At 37.3% G+C, this 19,843-nt stretch overlaps 1 protein-coding gene across 1 annotated transcript in view; it reads left to right on the top strand.

Annotated features, from left to right (window-relative positions):
- Positions 1–19,843, top strand: part of RSRC1 (arginine and serine rich coiled-coil 1) — a 429,365-nt gene that overhangs the window by 341,303 nt on the left and 68,219 nt on the right. Inside the window, exon 7 of the mRNA XM_088023061.1 lies at positions 5,156–5,230. Within this exon, the coding sequence (XP_087879187.1) occupies positions 5,156–5,230 (75 nt within the window). The remainder of the gene's footprint in view (positions 1–5,155; positions 5,231–19,843) is intronic.

Below are 19,843 nucleotides of genomic sequence, written 5' to 3'. Positions count from 1 at the left end.
GCTGTAATAAGCAACTCCAAAATTTCAACTTCTTTAAGACAATATAAACTTCTTTTTTGCTCATATCACAGTGTAATGCAAGTCCTAGGAAAACACTACTTTCTGCAGAAATTCAGTAACCCAGATTCCTTTCTTATTTGGGTCCATGCTCTGTGGGTCCTCTGTCCTGCCATTTGGATAAAGAGAGAAGGATTACCTGGGAGCTTTTTATAGGCTGGGTGTGGAAACATGATACACATTATTTATGCTCACATTCCTTGGCTTGAACTCAGGTAAATGAATGGCCACACTGAACTTCAAGGGAGAAACTAGAACATATAGGCTGGCTAAAGACTTAAGAAGAAGAGAACGCCAACAATTTCTGTCACGCCTACTATGTGCCATCCTCTCAAGGAGTTGGCTTTTTCCTCTAATGAAGGAACAAGGTATTGTACATTCCATAAGGAAGGTATTAAAATGCCTAAGAAGAAAGGAGGGAACAATCAGATCCACTTGGAAACAAGGGATATTGATCAGAGAGTGACATTTCTAAAACTTTCTGATAAGATTTTCTCAGCAAGAAAGTGAGGTGGGCACACCAGCAAGAAGCATGACAATATAAACAAAAGGCAGTGTGGCCCAGCAAGGCCATGTATCCCTGAGGCAGTGAAGGAGGGGAGTGGTGAATGATGAGGCGGCTAGAAAGTTATGTAGAGATCAGACAGTGAAAGGCTCTAGATGGTATGATAAGGAGATAGGAGATGGGATTTGTATATATATGCAACAGGGTGCCTTCTGAGGTAGTTTTAGCAGGGAGTAACATGATCATATATGTGTTTTAGGATGGTACATTCATTCACTTAACAATTATTGAACATCTCTATGTTCTAGATGCTCTGCTTGTTGCTAGGGATACAAAACAAGGAATACATTCCTTGCTCTGTTGGTAATATAAAGGATTCATTGGAGGGAATAGGATTTAAAGTACAGAGATCAAATAGGAACTCCCTTCTTATTCAGAGTGAAAAGACATAAGGCCCCGAACGTGATTATTGGCAATGAAAATGGAAAGGATTGGATGAACTGTAGAGCTAATGTATGAAGTAGAAGCTGACCTGGCCAATTAGATGTCCTGCATAAGGATAAGATTTGGAGAAGAGTGTCACAAAGATTTCCAACCTGAGAGAAAACAGGAAATACCAAGGGAAGAAGATCTGGTTTAAGGGAAAGGTTATGAGTTCAATCATGGACATGATTTTGGAAATACCTATGTGGAGGTATCTATGTGGAAGTAATTGGAAAAAGAGTTCTGATGACCAGGAGAGGGGCCAGAAATGGAGCTACATGTGATAGACATATGGATTACATTTAAACCTTATATAGACTGCCTAAGAACAGAACTCCAAGAAGTCAAAAGTGGGTAAAAGAGGGCACCTGGGTGGCTCAGTTGGTTAAGAGACTGCCTTCGGCTCAGGTCATGATCCTGGAGTCCTGGAATCGAGTCCCGCATCGGGCTCCATGCTCAGCGGGGAGTCTGCTTCTCCCTCGGCCCCTCCCCCCTCTCATGCTCTCCCTCTCTCTATCTCATTCTCTCTCTCAAATAAATAAATAAAATCTTTAAAAAAAAAAAGTGGGGCGCCTGGGTGGCTCAGTCGTTAAGCGTCTGCCTTCAGCTCAGGTCATGGTCCCAGGGTCCTGGGATCGAGTCCCATATTGGGCTCCCCGCTCAGCGGGAAGCCTGCTTCTCCCTCTCCCACTACTTCTGCTAGTGTTCCCTCTCTCGCTGTGTCTCCCTCTATCAAATAAATAAATAAAATCTTTAAAAAAAAAAAAGTGGGCAAAAGAGACCACAGCCAAAAAAGGTTGACAAATATTTTTGACAAAGATGTGGTTGGTTAGCGTTTTGGGTTTTTTTTTTTTTTTAGATTTTATTTATTTGAGAGAGAGAGAGAGGGAGCACGAGCAGGGGAAGGGCAGAGGAAGAAGCAGACTCCCGGCTGAGCAGAGAACCCGATGAGAAGTCAATCCCCGGACCCTGGGATCATGACCTGAGCCGGAGGCAGATGCTTAACCCACTGAGCCACCCAGGCGCCCAAGGTTAGCAGTTTTTCAAAAAAGGGGAGAGTGTAAGGATAAAACTGAGATAACCAGTAGATTTGGCAATTATAGAATTTTTAGGGGCCATTTTGCAAAAGCTGTGGGGACAAAATTCTAACAGGAACAAGAGAAAGCAGTAACTTAGTTGGAAGAGTAATTATTGTAAGGATTTGTGAGACTTTGAATGTATTTATAGTCTGAAAATAAAAAAAGAGTGAGTTTGAATCTTAAGAAACACAAAAAAATCCTAAAGGATATGGAAAGGTTTAGGTTCTAAAGCACAAGTAAATGGATTTGCTTTCTGATACAAGGAAAAAGTAAAGATTGATGAACATAAAAGTTTGGAGGTAAATGGGAATGAGGCTGAAAAAATATGAGTCAAGGAAGCTGATGTGAGATTATTGGCACTTGTGGAGAAAGCTTAGTAAATTCTGAGAAATGAGAATGGAAACCAACTCTGGATATTGATGAAAGATGAGCAACATGGAAGGATCCATGTTAACTTCTAAATCATTGGTTTTTCGTAGAGCCAATAACATTTAGATACTGTTTTGTAGGGAGGCTCTGAAGCAAAAATAGGAAAAAAATGGTTAAATGTGTTGATAGCAGTTTGGCAAAACAACAAAGGAATCAGGGCAATGAGGGTGTTAATATGTGTGGAATTGAAATGGTTGTCTTGGGGTTCAGGTTGCGTAGGGAAGGAAAGCAGAGACTGGAGAGGACTGTCAAGTCTGGGGGAATTTGGAAGAGCCAAGGGATTGGAAGTTGTATATAAGGTTAGTGGAAGATGGTAAATGGTGTGCTTTATAGTAGGTCCTGCTGTAAAGTACAAAGGGAATGATCATGAATCATAAGAATACATCTTACCACTTACCAGTAGTGTTCTTTGATATCAAATTTTGTGGTACATCTAATGAGATTCAGGATCCCCATCTGTAAAGTGGGATTGCCATTTTTTAGAGAATATAAAAAAATGTAGGATAAACCAAACCATGTATAAATGATTATACATGCTTCCCTATTCACATTTAAATAATATCAGAAAGTGGTTGGAAAGAAAAAAGTTTCTTCCAGATTCCCTTAATAATCAATGAGGAATTTATCCTAATGACTCAATTTGAATAAATGAATTTTCTTTGAGTGAATTCATTCAGATTCTTTGTAGAGAACATGTTGATTATTGATAAAATTTTCAAATGTGTGCTTTTTAAATTAATTATTATCTATGCTATTTTGACAAAATTCAAAGAGGTGTTTTTTATTTATACACACACACGACACACACACACACAGAAATCTTGATTGACAGTATGAAGCTCCATTACATAAAATATTTAACCACAGCACAAGAGCCATTTGCAGTTTAAAAAGAAACATATAAAACAATATTCCAATGAATTGTCCATGTATAGTAACAAATCAGTAAGAAAGGACAAACTGGCATAGTGAAATAGATAAATCAGATTTAGGCAGAGTAGTTTATTGAATTTAAATTGTGCCCAGTTGGCCCAAGAGCTATATATAAGCAATCCATCTTACGTTGTTAATGGAGGTTCTTGAAATCCACCTGATGTTTGCATTATTAAATTTCAGTCTAATGAGCTCGGCTAATACATATTGAAGATGGTTGTAAGGAGTAGAATGTGAATCGGAGCGGGATAATTTGAAAGAAACATAAGCTGAGCATTTTACATGACTCAAGGGGTATATCTACAATTACACATATAACCAAAATTGAATTTAAATGGAATTTCTATTATCCTTGTCCTTCTACCAGGGAGAATAAAGTGTAAATGAAGTAAAAGTCTTTAGAGTTACTGGTGGTTTGTTTTTATTATCTAATTTAATAGATTCTTGCAATGATACAGAGTGGCATACAAGTTTTAATATTTCATGACTTTAAATGCAGTCTAAGTATGTATTAAAGCTTGTAAATGGAAACAGATGTCTAGTAATTGGATATAGCACTTCACGGTACTATTATATAAGTTTTATATTTTAAGAAAGTGTCAACATTGATGGTGAAGAAAAATAAAACTTTGAAGAAAAATAGTTATATGTGTGGTGTGTATTTTTTTTAATTCCCCTTTTAAGCCAGGTTTCATACTTCTAAAGAATATGTTGACTTTGCATAGGAAAAATATATGCAGCAAAAAAACTGAAGAGCATGTTTATTTTTTAAATCACAGTTTACATTACTGTTATCATTATAATAAAGGCTCATCCAAAGTTTAATGCTGGCACAGTTTGATTCTTTTTCTTTTGACAAGGCAATACTTTTTTAACTTAATATTTCATCAACTATAATGCTATTAGAGACTTATTTTCACTTAGTTCACTCATCAGGCAGTGAGCTGGCAATAAAGGAGAATCGCTCCTTTGAGACATTAATGCTTTGGAATAAATGATGTGCTAGAACAGAAATTTAATTAATTTACAGAGTATATTGATAGTCCCTTGTTACTGTGCTGTATATTTTTAATCTTCTTTAACATCTGTAGTAAAGTGTTTGAAAACCCCTGCAGTTGAGCAACTAGTAGATAATTAAGTAATAAGGGAAGAGGTTTCTAGAGGGAAAAAGATTCTTTTTACCAAATGCTGTCATAACATGAATAAAGAACTGCTACTATGATATGCAATGAAAAAAAAAATAATATGCTACCTAATTTGATACTGTTCCAAAGATATTGCAAGCTGCTTATATTTAAAATGTGAATTGTAGCTTAAGAACTTTCATCCAAAGTTTAAAATAGATGCATTGCACTGACAAAATCAGATGACTTTTAATGACCAACAGTTATTCCCAATTCATATACCATCATTTAAATTTTATGTTGCTTAACTTCATCTTCTTTTTCATACAGAGATTATCTTGAACTAAGCTTCAGAGATTCTAAATAAATATTTTAAATATTCTGAATAAATGTAAAAGTTATATTACAGATTTTCAACCATTCTGGTTTTTTCTTCTATGTCACAAAAAATATTCAGTGAACTTCTTTTCCCTTTCCCCAATATTTTCAATGTTTTATGATACAGACATAAAATAAGTACAGAAATTTCATTGTTTTTGTTTCAGCAAAAGCTGATGAAGCATTGAAAGCAAAAGAAAGAAATGAAGAAGAAGCAAAGAGAAGAAAGGAGGAAGGTAAAGGCATGTGTTCATTTTTGTTTCAAAGCGGTCATTCTGTTGGGGAATCACTATTTCGCATGATTGTCTTCATTTCCCTGGTAAACCATAAATTCTAATCAAATGCCTCGGGGGATACCTCATGCTACTTCATGAACCTAAACTCTGACATAATATCACACTATATTCAATGTCTTAGATACTAATTAATGTTTGCTAGCATAGATTAGTTTATAAGCATCCTAGTATATATTTTGGGGATATTGGGAAGATGTAAAATTATGAAGTAGAGCTGGTGCTGGTTTGTTTCCTTCTGACTTTTAACTATAAAGTTAACAAATTATCAAAATCAGTAATAGAAATGGATTGAATTTATGTGTACATTTTGAAATATTTTAGCAGTAATGAAGTCCCCTTATCAACAATACCTTAAAAAGCTGTTGAAAGGGAATAGTAAAATATGAAACGTCAGAAATTATCATAATTCAAATTAAGAAATTCATGTCAGAATTTTTATGGATTATTTTCTGTTAATAACATTGAAGCCACCACCCAAAAATATTATACAAAGAAGTCTAATACATTTTTATCTCCCCTAACAAATTTTTATTTCCCCTTTAGTTTGCTTTGATTTATGTGAGTGAATATTTTACATTTTTCCTTCACAGAGGCTTTAGATATACTGTTGTAAATACAGTGCTTAAAGCAAGATCCAGGCAAATCTTTCTCAGTGAGTTAAGTTGATGATCCATTTGGACTGACAATCATGTCACTTTACTGGCTAATTAGCAGAGTAACTATTTCCTCTGTGAGCTTTCAAGAAATTGAAGCCTGATAATGTGTTCCAAAAATACTGGCTTTGAGTGCTATTGTCTAAATCTGAAAATTGTAATTTTTATCTTAATACATCTTTTACTGTGACAACCAGAAAAAAAAAATTATTGCACTCCCAACTTACAGTGGAGGCTGAGATCCTGTTAAACCTAAAACCTTTGAGTGTGATAGTTTAGAATGCTTAAAAGCAGTATTGGGTTAGAGCCACAGCCCCAAAGCAAGGAAAAATCACCCCCAACAACAAAAACTAGATTTAGGTGGCAGAACCCTACAAATAAGTAGATTCAAACTAAATGTGGACTAATTTATATGTAAAATGGATAGTGCTCTTACCCTATTTGACCCCGATAAGTCCTGACTTTATGCTTTTGTCCTAGATCAACTAATTTTATGGCATAGTAAGAAAACAAGTGAACTCCTGTGGCAAGAATTCTCAGTAGAATTCTCTTCTTTTGGCCTTCTGAAGTGAACATCTTGGCATTGTTAGTAGAAACAAGCTATCTGATTTCAGTGATGTTTATGGTCACCCATAGAAAAAATAGATATAGTACTAGATGCAAAGTAGCCTAAGCAAATTATAATATTTTAGTACTGCTATGTTATGTGGTATTCTGATCAATGTAACTAATTAATAACATAATAGCCCTTACAAAACACTGTGGTACTGTAAATTACAAGTGTGGTACTTATTACCAACCAACAGGGTGAATATATGTTATAATAGTTATTAGTCTGATCCCATTAATTCAAATCTTAATTGGAGTCATGAGCAGTTGAAAAAGGATGGCACTGATGTGGTAACCACAGATATTGAAATTGCTAGGTGATTTATTATTATGAAAAATGTATAATATGAATGCTTGCCCTAGTAAGACAAACTTTTTAAATACTTTGGAACTCATTTATATAGCAGTAATTGATATTTATAATAGTCTCTCTTTTTTTTCATTAAATCACTTCTAAACATTTTAAAAGATACTAAGAATTTCTTAACTACAGGTGCTTTAACATTATATTACAATTCTTTTGAATGTATTTCTTTCCTAAGGAAAAAAAAAAGAAAGAAAAAGAAAGTATTTCTTTCCTTTAAACATTCAGGAAGTCAAACTGACCTTGCACTTAGGCTGTGATATACAGTAACCTTTTTCATTTCAGTCCCTGGGAAGTGTTTGAAAAGCACATCCCTCTAATTAGAGCTGTTTTAATTAGCATCTTTATAAGTTTGTCATCCTGACAAGAGTATAAACTCTAGGACTGTGAAGGATTTAGTATCCAGGATGCTTAGCACATAAAAATTACTCAGTTTCTTAATTATGGAATGAATGAATGAATGACCAGTTTACCCTTCGCTCTTTTAAATCCATACTTAAATTACTTAAGTTTGCAGCTGGATTTTAAATAACCTCACTGAAAGTGTAACTGAACTTTGTTATGTCTCTTTTCTAAGATAAGACCTCATCCATTAGGCTATTTCACTAAAGAATTACAGCAATTCAAAAGAAAACAAGGAATTTCAAAATACTATCAATATTTGCTAATGGATTTATCAAGTCTTTACCTAAGCTCACTGAATTTTATGTGCATTCAAAAGTCATAGGAATATCATTACCACAAATGTTGAAGAAGAATTCTACTAGTAAAAGAACCTATATGACACTGATTTCATTCTTTGTTGTTGATTGCTTCCAAAATTTTTTTCTTACATGTTGTCTAGATACTTGAGTGCTACCAAATTAACTGAAAATGATTAACGTATAAGCTGCATTTATTTTATTTCATATAATTAGTCTAGCTACAAACTGAACCCTGAGATACATCTGTATGTGTATATGTATATATTTCTGCATCTGAAAGAGTAATAATCCTATATTTCCAATCTATAAGCCAGTAGTAATTCATTTCTATTACATCATTTATACAGTTCATCTCTTAATTTCTCAGCATGGTGATATGCAGCACAGGGTTGAAAGCATTGTTAAAATGTAGATAAATGTTATCTGCCCAGCTCCTTTTATCCATTCTCTGTTATCTCATACAAAGCTATTGTATTAGCATAGCAAGATCTGTGCCTTGCAAATACATTCTGACTATTAGGCAGTCCTTTCCTTTGAGTATTCTTAAATCGGTATCATAATTATGTTTGCAAGTATCGTAGCCAAGAAAAGTCAGGCTACTCATGAAAACTTGTCCAGGGTAACTACTTTGCCTTCTACCGTTGAAACAATGGGAGCCCAGAGTGCTTTTCATGGTCCTTACACAGCTCTGGTGTGTTTCCACTGACTGAATATCACGAATACATTGGTAAGGATCCTCTTTCTTGAACCATTTACTCTCTAATTTTCCATTTAAGTTGAATTTTTATCAAGGTTACATTATTTAGTAAAAGTCAACTGAATATTTAAAGTTTAGGTTTTATAGTTTCCTTCTTTAAAAATAAGTACTTTTTTGACGAACCATGAGAGATGATGGACTCTGAAAAACAAACTGAGGGTTCTAGAGGGGAGGGGGGTGGGGGGATGGGTTAGCCTGGTGATGGGTATTAAAGAGGGCACATTCTGCGTGGAGCACTGGGTGTTACGCACAAACAATGAATCCTGGAACACTACATCAAAAGCTAATGATGTAATGTATGGTGATTAACATAACAATAAAAAATTTAAAAAAAATAAGTACTTTTTTTCCCTAATTCTAGATTACATTTTAGGAAAAATGAATAGTATTAAATCTTTCAGTTCTGTTTTCTTCCTTATTCTTTGACATATTCCTTATTTAACATAACAAATGCTTGACTTCAACTTCTCTTTTTCTTTGTATGTGTTTGAAAATGTTCTGACTATATGTAATTAAAAGTCATTTCAACTTTTTATCCTTTGGTTTTTTTGTTTGTTTGTTTTGTATTGTTGCATGCTTTAGCAAAACTGCTTAGTTTTTCTGTATTTTATTTTTATATTTAATATAGTATTTATTTAAGGGTTTTAATTGTGTTTGAAATCCATTCATAAGCATAATAGTCTTGTGTTGTATTTTGATATCTAATATGAATTTCTTATTTGTGCCATAAGTATAGCAGCTTTTGAATTCTTTTTCCCCTTGTGTTTATTCAAAATAGCTCTACCCATCTGTTAGTTTTCTACTTCAAATATTTTTTTTCCTAAAATGTTAGGCAACCCAGTCTAAATTATTTATGGAAATGGTGGACACTGATAATGTGAACACAATATGAGGTAGTCAAGTGAAGACTTAGAGCAATCCTTAAGCCTTATTAAAATTGAAATTCATCAAACCTTTGCCACATGTGATTGACAAGAAGTAAAACAAATTAGCACTAATTTCATCTTTTTTGTTGTTGTCAATCCTTTAGTGAAGGTGGGGACAAAAAATGCAAGTAGCTGAAAGGAAGAAGGGATCACAGGCAATGTTCTGAGTACTTTACATATTTTAACTCTCTTAATCCTCATTAACTCTATGAAGTTTATGCTGTTGTTATCCCTGTACTGTAGGGAGGCTAGGAAACTAAGGCACAGAGAGTGCTTATAACTTGCCCCATGGCCAGAAAGTGGTATAGCCAGTACACAAACCCAGGCAGTGTGACGCCAATACACATTCCTTTCTTTAAAAATAAATCACAGGGGCGCCTGGGTGGCTTGGTCCATTGATCATCTGCCTTCGGCTCAGGTCATGATCCCAGGGTCCTGGGATGGAGTCCCACATCGGGCTTCTTGCTCAGCGGGGAGCCTGCTTCTCCCTCTGCCTGCCGCTCCCCTGCTTGTGTGTGCTCTCTCTCTCTGACAAATAAATAAAATCTTTTTAAAAAATAAATAAATAAACATAAATCACAGCCTTTATGATCATTAATTCCCTCTTCTTCTATCCCTTCTTTCTTTCCTCTGTGGTTCCTTACCTAGTTGTCCTTCCTAAAAGCATTCATCCTGGGGTGCCTGGGTGGTGCAGTCAGTTAGGTGTCTGACTCTTGTTTCAGCTCAGGTCATGATCTCAGAGTCCTGGGATCAAGCCCCGCATTGGGTTCCCTGCTCAGCGTGGAGTCTGCTTGAGATTCCCTCTCTCTCTCTCCCTCTCTGTCCCTCCCACTCATGCTGTCTCTCTCTCTCTTTAAAATAAATAAAATCTTTTTAAATAAATAAATAAATGCCTTCATCCTTAATTGGCTACCCATTATAATATGCAGTATTATTTCCTTTTTAGACTTAAACATTTCAAACCATCCCCTCCCCCTTTGTCTTACTTTATTAGGTAGTTCTATTTCAAGATTTAAAATATCCTTTTTAAGGAGGAGGAGAAGGAAAGATGGTGGAGGAGTAGGGGACCCTATTTCAACTGGTCCCCGGAATTGAGCTGGGTATCTACCAGACCACTCTGAGCACCCACGAAACCAGCCTGAGATGTAAGAAGATCTGGATCTCTACAAACAGAATATCGCAGGCAGTTGGTTTCGAGGTAGGAAGCGGGGAGCCATGATTCTGCAGGCAGATATCAGAGGATAAATGGCAGCGGGAGGGTGCTTGGCTATGGGGATCCTACACCACCGGTGAGCGACAGCCTCGCGCGCTGGGGATGAGGCACAGACCAGTAGCGGTAGCGGCTGGGAAAGGACTTTAGGGCAGCCCCCCCGGGCGGAAACCCAGAGTGGCGGGGTCTCGTGTGCGAACTGGGGACGGCTGGCAGTTTTAGAAGCACAAAGGGCAGAGACGTGCTCCGACCTGGAGGCAGGACTGGGAGCGCTGGGGAGGGGCGCACAACCCGGGATGCAGCATAGACAGAAACGGAGACAGTGTGGCCTGGAGAGCTCATTGAAGAACAGACTGCGGTCTCTCTGCTCTGAGGCAGAGGGTTGGAAATGGTCTCTTCTGCTCTGACTCGCAGAAGAGACGTGGAAAGCCACCGGGGAAAGCCGCCAGGGAACAAAAGCCCCCAAAACTGATTCCCGCTGAGCCCATCCCCACTGCAGGGGGGCAAGGCAACTCCGCCCAAACAGAATTGCCTGAGTAACAGCACGGCAGGCCCCTCCCCCAGAAGACAGGCTGGGAAAACAAGAGGCCAGCAACCCTAAGGTCCCAAGAAAACAGGTGCACCTTGCTCGGGTTCTGATCAATAATTTCGACTCTATACATTCCCTCAAACACCCATCAACAGAATGACTAGGAGGAGGAACCCCCAAAATAGAAAACTCAGAGATTATGACTTATGCTGCAGATTTACAAATGGATGCAGATATAACCAAAATGTAGGAGATGGAATTCAGGTTAGCAATTGTGAAGACAGTGGCTAGAATGGAGAAATCAATTAATGGCAACATAGAGTCTCTAAGGGCAGAAATGAAAGCTGAATTGGCAGAACTTAAAAATGCTGTCAATGAGATCCAATCCAATCTAGATAATCTAACAGCTAGGGTAAGTGAGGCAGAAGAATGAATAAGTGACCTGGAAGACAATATAATAGATAAAAAGGGAAGAGAGGAGGCCAGGGAAAAACAATTCAGAATCCATGAAAATAGAATCAGAGATATAAGTGACAGCATGAAGCGTTCCAATGTCAGAATAATTGGAATCCCGGAGGGAGTGGAGAGAGAGAGAGAGGACTAGAAGATGTATCTGTGCAAATCGTAGCTGAGAACTTCCCTAATCTGGGGAATGAAACAAACATTCGTGTCCTAGAGGCAGAGAGGACCCTTTCCAAGATCAAGGAAAACAGGCCAACACCCCGGCATGTAATAGTAAAACTTGCAAATCTTAGAACCAAGGAAACCATCTTAAGAGCAGTTAGGCGGAAGAGTTTCCTTACGTACAGAGGGAGGAACATCAGAATAATGTCAGACCTATCCACAGAGACCTGGCAAGCCAGAAAGGCCTGGCAAGACATATTGAGGGTACTAAACAAGAAGAACATGCAGCCAAGAATACTTTATCCAGCAAGGCTGTCATTTAGAATGGATGGAGAGATGCAGAGCTTCCACAACTGGCAGAAACTGAAAGAATATGTGACCACTAAGCCAGTCCTGCAAGAAATATTAAGGGGGGTTCTATAAAAGGAGAAAGACCCCAAGAGTGATATACAACAGAAATTGACAGGGACAATCTATAAAAACAACATCTTCACAGGCAACATGATGACAATTAATTCATATCTTTCAATAATCACTCTCAATGTGAATGGCCTAAATGCTCCCATAAAATGGCACAGGGTTGCAGATTAGATAAAAAGACAGGACCCATCCATATGCTGCCTACAAGAGACTAATTCTGAACCTAAAGATACATCCAGACTGAAATTGAAGGGATGGAGATCCATCTTCCATGCCAGCGGACCTCAAAAGAAAGCTGGGGTAGCAATTCTTATATCAGACAAATTAGATTTTAAACTAAAGTGTGTAATTAGAGACACAGAAGGACACTATATCATTCTTAAAGGGTCTATCCAACAGGAAGATCTAACAATTGTAAATATCTATGGCCCCAACATGGGAGCAGCCATCTACATAAGCCAACTGTTAACCAAAATAGTCATATTGATAACAATATGTTAATAGTAGGAGACTTCAATACTCCACTCTCAGCAATGGACAGATCATCCAAGCAGAAAATCAACAAGAAAACAAGAGCTTTGAATGATACACTGGACCAGATGGACCTCATAGATATTTACAGAACATTCCACCCGAAAACAACAGAGAATACTCATTCTTCTCAAGCGCACATGGAGCTTTCTCCAGAATGGACCACATACTGGGTCACAAATTAGGTCTCAACCGATAGCAAAATATTGAGATTATTCCCTGCATATTCTCAGACCACAATGCTTTAAAACTGGAACTCAGTCACAAGAAAAAATTTGGCAGAAATTCAAACACTTGGAAGCTAAAGACCACTCTGCTCAAGAATGTTTGGGTTAACCAGGAAATCAAAGAAGAACTTAAACAATTCATGGAAATCAATGAGAACAAAAACACATCGGTCCCAAACCTATGGGACACTGCAAAAGCGGTCCTAAGGGGGAAATACATAGCCATCCAAGCCTCACTCCAAAAAATAGAAAAATCCCAAATTCACCAACTAACTCTACACCTTAAAGAACTAGAGAAAAAGCAACAAATGATGCCTAAGCCATGCACTAGAAGAGAAATAATTAAGATTAGAGCAGAAATCAATGAATTAGAAACCAGAAATACAGTAGATCAGATCAACGAAACCAGAAGTTGGTTCTTTGAAAGAATTAATAAGATCAATAAACCACTGGCCAGACTTATCCAAAAGAAAAGAGAAAGGACCCAAATTAGTAAAATTATGAATGAAAGGGGAGAGATCACGACTAACACCAAGGAAATAGAAACAATTATTAGAAATTATTATCAACAACTATATGCCAGTAAACTGAGCAATCTGGATGAAATGGAGGCCTTCCTGGAAACCTATAAGCTGCCAAGACTGAAACAGGAAGAAATCGACAACCTGAATAGGCCAATAACCAGTAACGAGATTGAAGCAGTGATCAAAAACCTCCCCAAAAACAAGAGTCTAGGGCCTGATGGATTCCCAGGGGAATTCTACCAAACATTCAAAGAAGAAATAATACCTATTCTACTGAAGCTGTTTCAGAAAAAGAAACAGAAGGAAAACTTCCAAACTCATTCTATGAGGCCAGCATTACCTTAATCCCCAAACCAGGCAAAGACCCCATCAAAAAGGAGAATTTCAGACCGATATCCCTGATGAATATGGATTCCAAAATCCTCAACAAAATCCTAGCTAATAGGATCCAACCATACATTAAAAGGATCATCCACCATGACCAAGTGGGATTTATCCCCAGGATGCAAGAGTGGTTCAACATTCGCAAATCAATCAGTGTGATAGAACACATTAATAAGAGGAGTGAGAAGAACCATATGGTCCTCTCAATTGATGCAGAAAAAGCATTTGACAAAATACAACATCCTTTCCTGATTAAAACTCTTCATAGTATAGGGATAGAGGGAACATTCCTCAAGTTCATAAAGTCCATCTCTGAAAAACCCACAGTGAATATCATCCTCAATGGGGCAAAGCTGAGAGCCTTTCCCTTAAGATCAGGAACACATCAAGGATGCCCACTCTTGCCACTGTTGTTCAACATAGTACTAGAAGTCCTAGCAGTAACAATCAGACAACAAAAAGAAATAAAAGGTATTCAGATTAGCAAAGAAGAAGTCAAACTCTCTCTTTTCACAGACGACATGATACTTTATGTGGAAAACCCAAAAGACTCCACCCCCAAATTACTAGAACTCATACAGCAATTCAGTAATGTGGCAGGATACAAAATCAATGCACAGAAATCAGTTGCTTTCTTATGCGCTAACAACGCAACTGTAGAAAGAGAAATTAGAGAAATGATTCCATTTACAATAGCACCAAAAACCATAAGATACCTCAGAATAAACCTAACCAAAGAGGTAAAGGATCTATACTCTAGGAACTACAGAACACTCATGAAAGAAATTGAAGTAGACACAAAAAGATGGAAAAATATTCCATGCTCATGGATCGGAAGAATAAACATTGTTAAAATGTCTATGCTGCCCAGAGCAATCTATACCTTCAATACCATCCCGATCAAAATTCCAATGACATTTTCCAAAGTGCTGGAACAAACAATCCTAAAATTTGTATGGAATCAGAAAAGACCCCGAATCGCCAAGAAATATTGAAAAAGAAAAACAAAGCTGGGGGCATCATGTTGCCCAATTTCAAGCTATATTACAAAACTGTGATCACCAAGACAGCATGGTACTGGCACAAAAACAGACATATAGACCAATGGAACAGAATAGAGAACCCAGATATGGACCCTCAACTCTATGGTCAAATAATCTTTGAAAAAGCAGGAAAAAACATGCAATGGAAAAAAGACAGTCTCTTCAATAAATGGTGCTGGGAAAATTGGACAGCCACATGCACAAGAATGAAACTTGACCATTTCCTGACACCATTCACAAAGATAAACTCAAAGTGGATCAAAGACCTCAATGTGAGACAGGAATCCATCAAAATCCTAGAGGAGAACATAGGCAGTAACCTCTTTGACATCGGCCACAGCAACTTCTTTCAAGATACATCTCCAAAAGCTACTGAAACAAAAGCAAAAATGAACTTTTGGGACTTCCTCAAGATAAAAAGCTTCTGCACAGCAAAGGAAACGGTCAACAAAACAAAGAGGCAACCCACAGAATGGGAGAAGATATTTGCAAATGACAGTACAGATAAAGGGCTGGTATCCAAGATCTATAAAGAACTTCTCAAACTCAACACCCAAAAAACATAATCAAGTCAAAAAGTGGGCAGAAGTCATATGAATGACTAACAGACACGTGAAAAAATGTTCATCATCATTAGGCATCAGGGAAATTCAAATCAAAACCACATTGAGATACCACCTTACACCAGTCAGAATGGCAGAAATGGACAGGGAAAGAAACAACAAATGTTGGAGAGGTTGTGGAGAAAGGGGAACCCTCTTACAGTGTTGGTGGGAATGCAAGTTGGTACAGCCACTTTGGAAAACAGTGTGGAGGTTTCTCAAAAATTTAAAAATAGAGCTACCCTATGACCCAGCAATTGCACTTCTGGGTATTTACCCCAAAGCCACAGATGTAGTGAAAAGAAGGGCCACATGTACCCAATGTTCATAGCAGCAGTGTCCGCAATAGCCCAACTGTGGAAAGAGCTGAGATGCCCTTCAACAGATGAATGGATAAAGAAGATGTGGTCCATATATACAATGGAATATTACTCAGCCATCAGAAAGGATGAATACCCAACTTTTACATCAACATGGATGGGACTGGAGGAGATTATGCTAAGTGAAATAAGTCAAGCAGAGAAAGTTAATTATCATATGGTTTCACTTATTTGTGGAACATAAGGAATAGCATGGAGGACATTAGGAGAAGGAAGGGAGAAATGAGGGGGGGGAATCAGAGGGAGAGACGAACCATGAGAGACTATGGACTCTGAGAAACAAACAGGGTTTTGGCAGGGGTGGGATTGGTTAGCCCGGTGATGGAAATTAAGGAGGGCACATACTGCATGGAGCACTGGGTGTTATATGAAAACAGTGGATCGTGGATCACCACATCAAAAACTAATGATGTATTGTATGGTAACTAACATAACATAATAAAATTTAAAAAAATAAAATAAAATATCCTTTTTAAGGAAATTTGTGTTCCCATGATGCAGATTTAATAATTCTATATCTTTAGTAATGCAGTATTTTGTAAAATATCTGTATAGTCTTTTAACACATTAGCTCTAATGTTAGAAAGCTGTTTTATTTTTTAAAAAATTAATCTGCTTAGCTTGAATGCATTGTTTTAGTCCATATTTTTTCCTCAAGTTCTTTATTTAGTCAAAAATCACTCAAGAACAAATACCCAGTTATTTAGCCCAGCCATCTGTCCTATTTCCCTCAGTAGTGATTTGTCCTTTATAGTCCCCTTCATTCTGTGTCTGCAAGGTCTTGATTTTAAATATTTTTAACCTTTCTTTTGTATAGTGTTATCTGTCATATTACATAATTACATACTAAACATCAGCTGTTTAGTCCTCAATTTTAATGCTTCCAGTATATGCATGCTAATCCATTTTTAACTTTTTTTAAGATTTTTATTTATTTATTTGAAACAGAGAGAGAGAGAGGGAGGAGGGTCGGAGGGAGAGGGAGAAGCAGACTCCTCACTGAGCAGGGATCCTGATGTGGGGCTTGATCCCACGACCCTAAGATCATGACCCGAGCTGAATGCAGCTGCTTAACTGACTGAGATACCCAGGCACCTCTTAACTAACTTTTTAACAAAGAAAAGGATGCCTCATTTTTCTAATAGCTCACTAATACTGTTTTTTTGCTTCATATGCATTCATCTATACTCTCTGTGGACTTAGAAGCTGGTTTAGATCACATTTTATTTATTTTCAGTAAGGTGTTCATGTATGGAATGCAGGTACTCTGATCTCTCTTTAACCATTGTTGGGCCTCCAGTGACTGACCATCATGTATTTCCTTGCTAATTTAAGTATTTTTGGTGCTCTACACACACAAATTTCAAGACCAACTAAAGGCTACAGCTTTCTTTTCAATCGGATATTTCCATTATAAATTAAACATTAGAACCCTGACATACATATTGAATGCCCACAGGTATACAACCCTGTGAATAACCAAGGGAACTCATTGCAATATAAGGAGTCAACTGTACCTAGTGGAAATAGCCCTAGCTTATTCTAGCTGAAGTAAGACAATGAGGTTCAGAGTGCCAGCTCTCCCATTTGCTGGCTCTGTGACTGAGTAAGTCCCTTAACTTCACTGTGACCCTAGAGTGAGGAAGATGATAAAATCTGCCTAGAATTGTTATAAGCAGAAATGGTGTGCAGAATTTAAAAATTACTTGATACTACATAGTACTGTATAAATGTAAAATATTCTTACTTGGAATTGCAACACAAAAGAGCATAATGATCATTCTTGTATCATTCTTTTTTTTTAAGATTTATTTATTTATTTGAGAGAGGGAGGGAAAGAGTGCATGTGTTTGCTTGCATGAGTGAGGGGAGGAGCAGCCGGAGAGAATCTTCAAGCAAACTCCCCACTGAGCACAGAGCCCCTCGCAGGGCTCGATCTCACAACCCATGAGATCATTGACCTGAACCAAAACCAAGAGTCAGATGCCCAACAACTGAGCCACCCAGGTGCCCCCATTCATTCTTTTTGTAACTTTTATCAATTCAAAAAATATACTGACCGTCCAGCACATGCTGGGTACTGTTCTAACCCATATGAATAGAACAATGAAAAAAGAAAATCAAGGCCCCTGTACTCAAAGAGCTTATATTTCTAGAGGGGGAAGACAGGAGATAAACATGAAAACAAATAATAAAATACAGTAAATACAGTAAAATCAAATAGGGATTAGTGTTTTCTCATCCTCTGTATGACCAAAAGAGGTCCCTTTAAGCCCAATTTCCCCATATGTTAATAAATAAGGATGATGATAATAAGTCAACTATCATCTAAGAATGTAGTTGTGATATAGTAGATATGAAACCATTTTATTGACTTCACAAAATATTGTTGCTATTTTATTATTAATTAAAAAAATACTTTAGCATGCCTCAGTGATTCACAGTAAAAAAGGGAAATCATAGTTGAAAATACAGAATCACTTTTGAAACTTATGGGATGAAGATAGTATGGTGGAACTAGCTTATTTGAAGTCACCCTCCTTCTGAGAACAGATTTAAAAAGCTGGTCAAAATATTAAGATGTATCTTTGAAGGCATCAGAGAATTATTCAGGCAGTGAAGAAGTATGGGTCCCAGTTCCAGGAAAAAATGGTGAGCTCAACATTTGGAGTCAGTTTTCCCCTAGAGATGATTCCAGTAGTAGCATCTGTCTGACAATTCTTTTTTTTTTTTTAAGACTTTATTTATTTGTCAGAGAGAGAAAACAAGCACAAGCAGGGGGAACTGCAGACAGAGGGAGAGGGAGAAGCAGGCTCCCCGCCAAGCAGGGAGCCCGATGGGGGACTCGATCCCAGGACCCCAGGATCATGACCCAAGCCGAAGGCAGACGCTTAACTGACTGAGCCACTCAGGCATCCCCTGTCAGCCAGTTCTTAAAGAGGTCACTAAAGGACTAAGAATCTGGGCAGAGCTTTTGAGAGACTCATGGAGCTATGTGGATAAAATCTAGAATTCAGGCCCAGTGAAGGAAAGGAAGACTCTGATAAAACCAGCAGACTTTCACTTGGGATCTTAACAGATTATTCCATAAAAGGATGAACCCGAAATAGACAGGCACCCCTAGGGACCAAAGCCCAGGTTTGAATCATCTCAATTCCTGATTGAATTAAGATAATTGAAGATTGCTGGTACATCTAGCCAATTACCAAAGCAGATATAAATCCTTTCTGGAAGAAAGCATTATCCCAAATTATCTTTACAGTTGTTTCTGTAAGATATCCATTAAAAATAACCAGGCATATGAGAAAGCAAGACAAGATGAAGAACCATGAGAAAGAAGAGGACAAGAAAAACAACAGTCAGTAAGAACAGATTCACAGAGGATCAAGACAGTGGAGTTGTTAGATGAAGATTTTAACATTACTGTGTTTAATTTGTTCATGAAAATAAAAGACAATACTGATAATTTCAGGTCATAATTGGAAACTTAAAAATTTTTTTAAAGTATTAAACATTAACTGAAATCAAGAATTTAATGAAGGCTTGAGGTCTAACTCTGCAGAGCAGAAAAAAGTATTAGAGACCTGAAAGATTAGAAGAAAACATCTTGAATGAAGCAGTGAAAAGCAACAGGATGGAAAGTACAGGTAAAAGACCTAAGGAATAGGATGAAAAGATTCACAGTGTCTATACTTCAGTCTCATTCTGTAGGTTGTCTTTTCATTTTGTTGATGCTGTGCAGAAGCTTTTGAGTTTTATATGGTCCCACTTGTTGATTTTAACTTTTGTTTATACTTCGGATGTCACATTCAAAAAATCATTGCCAAAACCATATATATTTCTCATATATATTTATGATTGTTACATCTTCTTGATGAATTGGACCTATTTACCATTATATTATGACCTTCCTTGTTTCTTATTACCATTTTTGGCTTAAAGTCTATTTTGTCTGATATAAGTACAGCTACTCCTGCTTTCTTTTGGTTTATACTGGCATGGAATCGTTTTCTGTCCCTTGACTTTGAGTCTGTGTGTGTGTCCTTAAATCTGAAGTGAATCTCTTGTAGAC

Source organism: Eumetopias jubatus, unplaced genomic scaffold (genome assembly GCF_037043125.1).
Source record: "Eumetopias jubatus isolate StellerSeaLion01/CBP00866 unplaced genomic scaffold, mEumJub1_p1.0 scaffold_1, whole genome shotgun sequence".
Lineage (NCBI taxonomy): Eukaryota > Metazoa > Chordata > Mammalia > Carnivora > Otariidae > Eumetopias > Eumetopias jubatus.
Note: the sequence above shows the minus strand (reverse complement) of the source record. Positions and strands in the feature narration are given on the sequence as shown.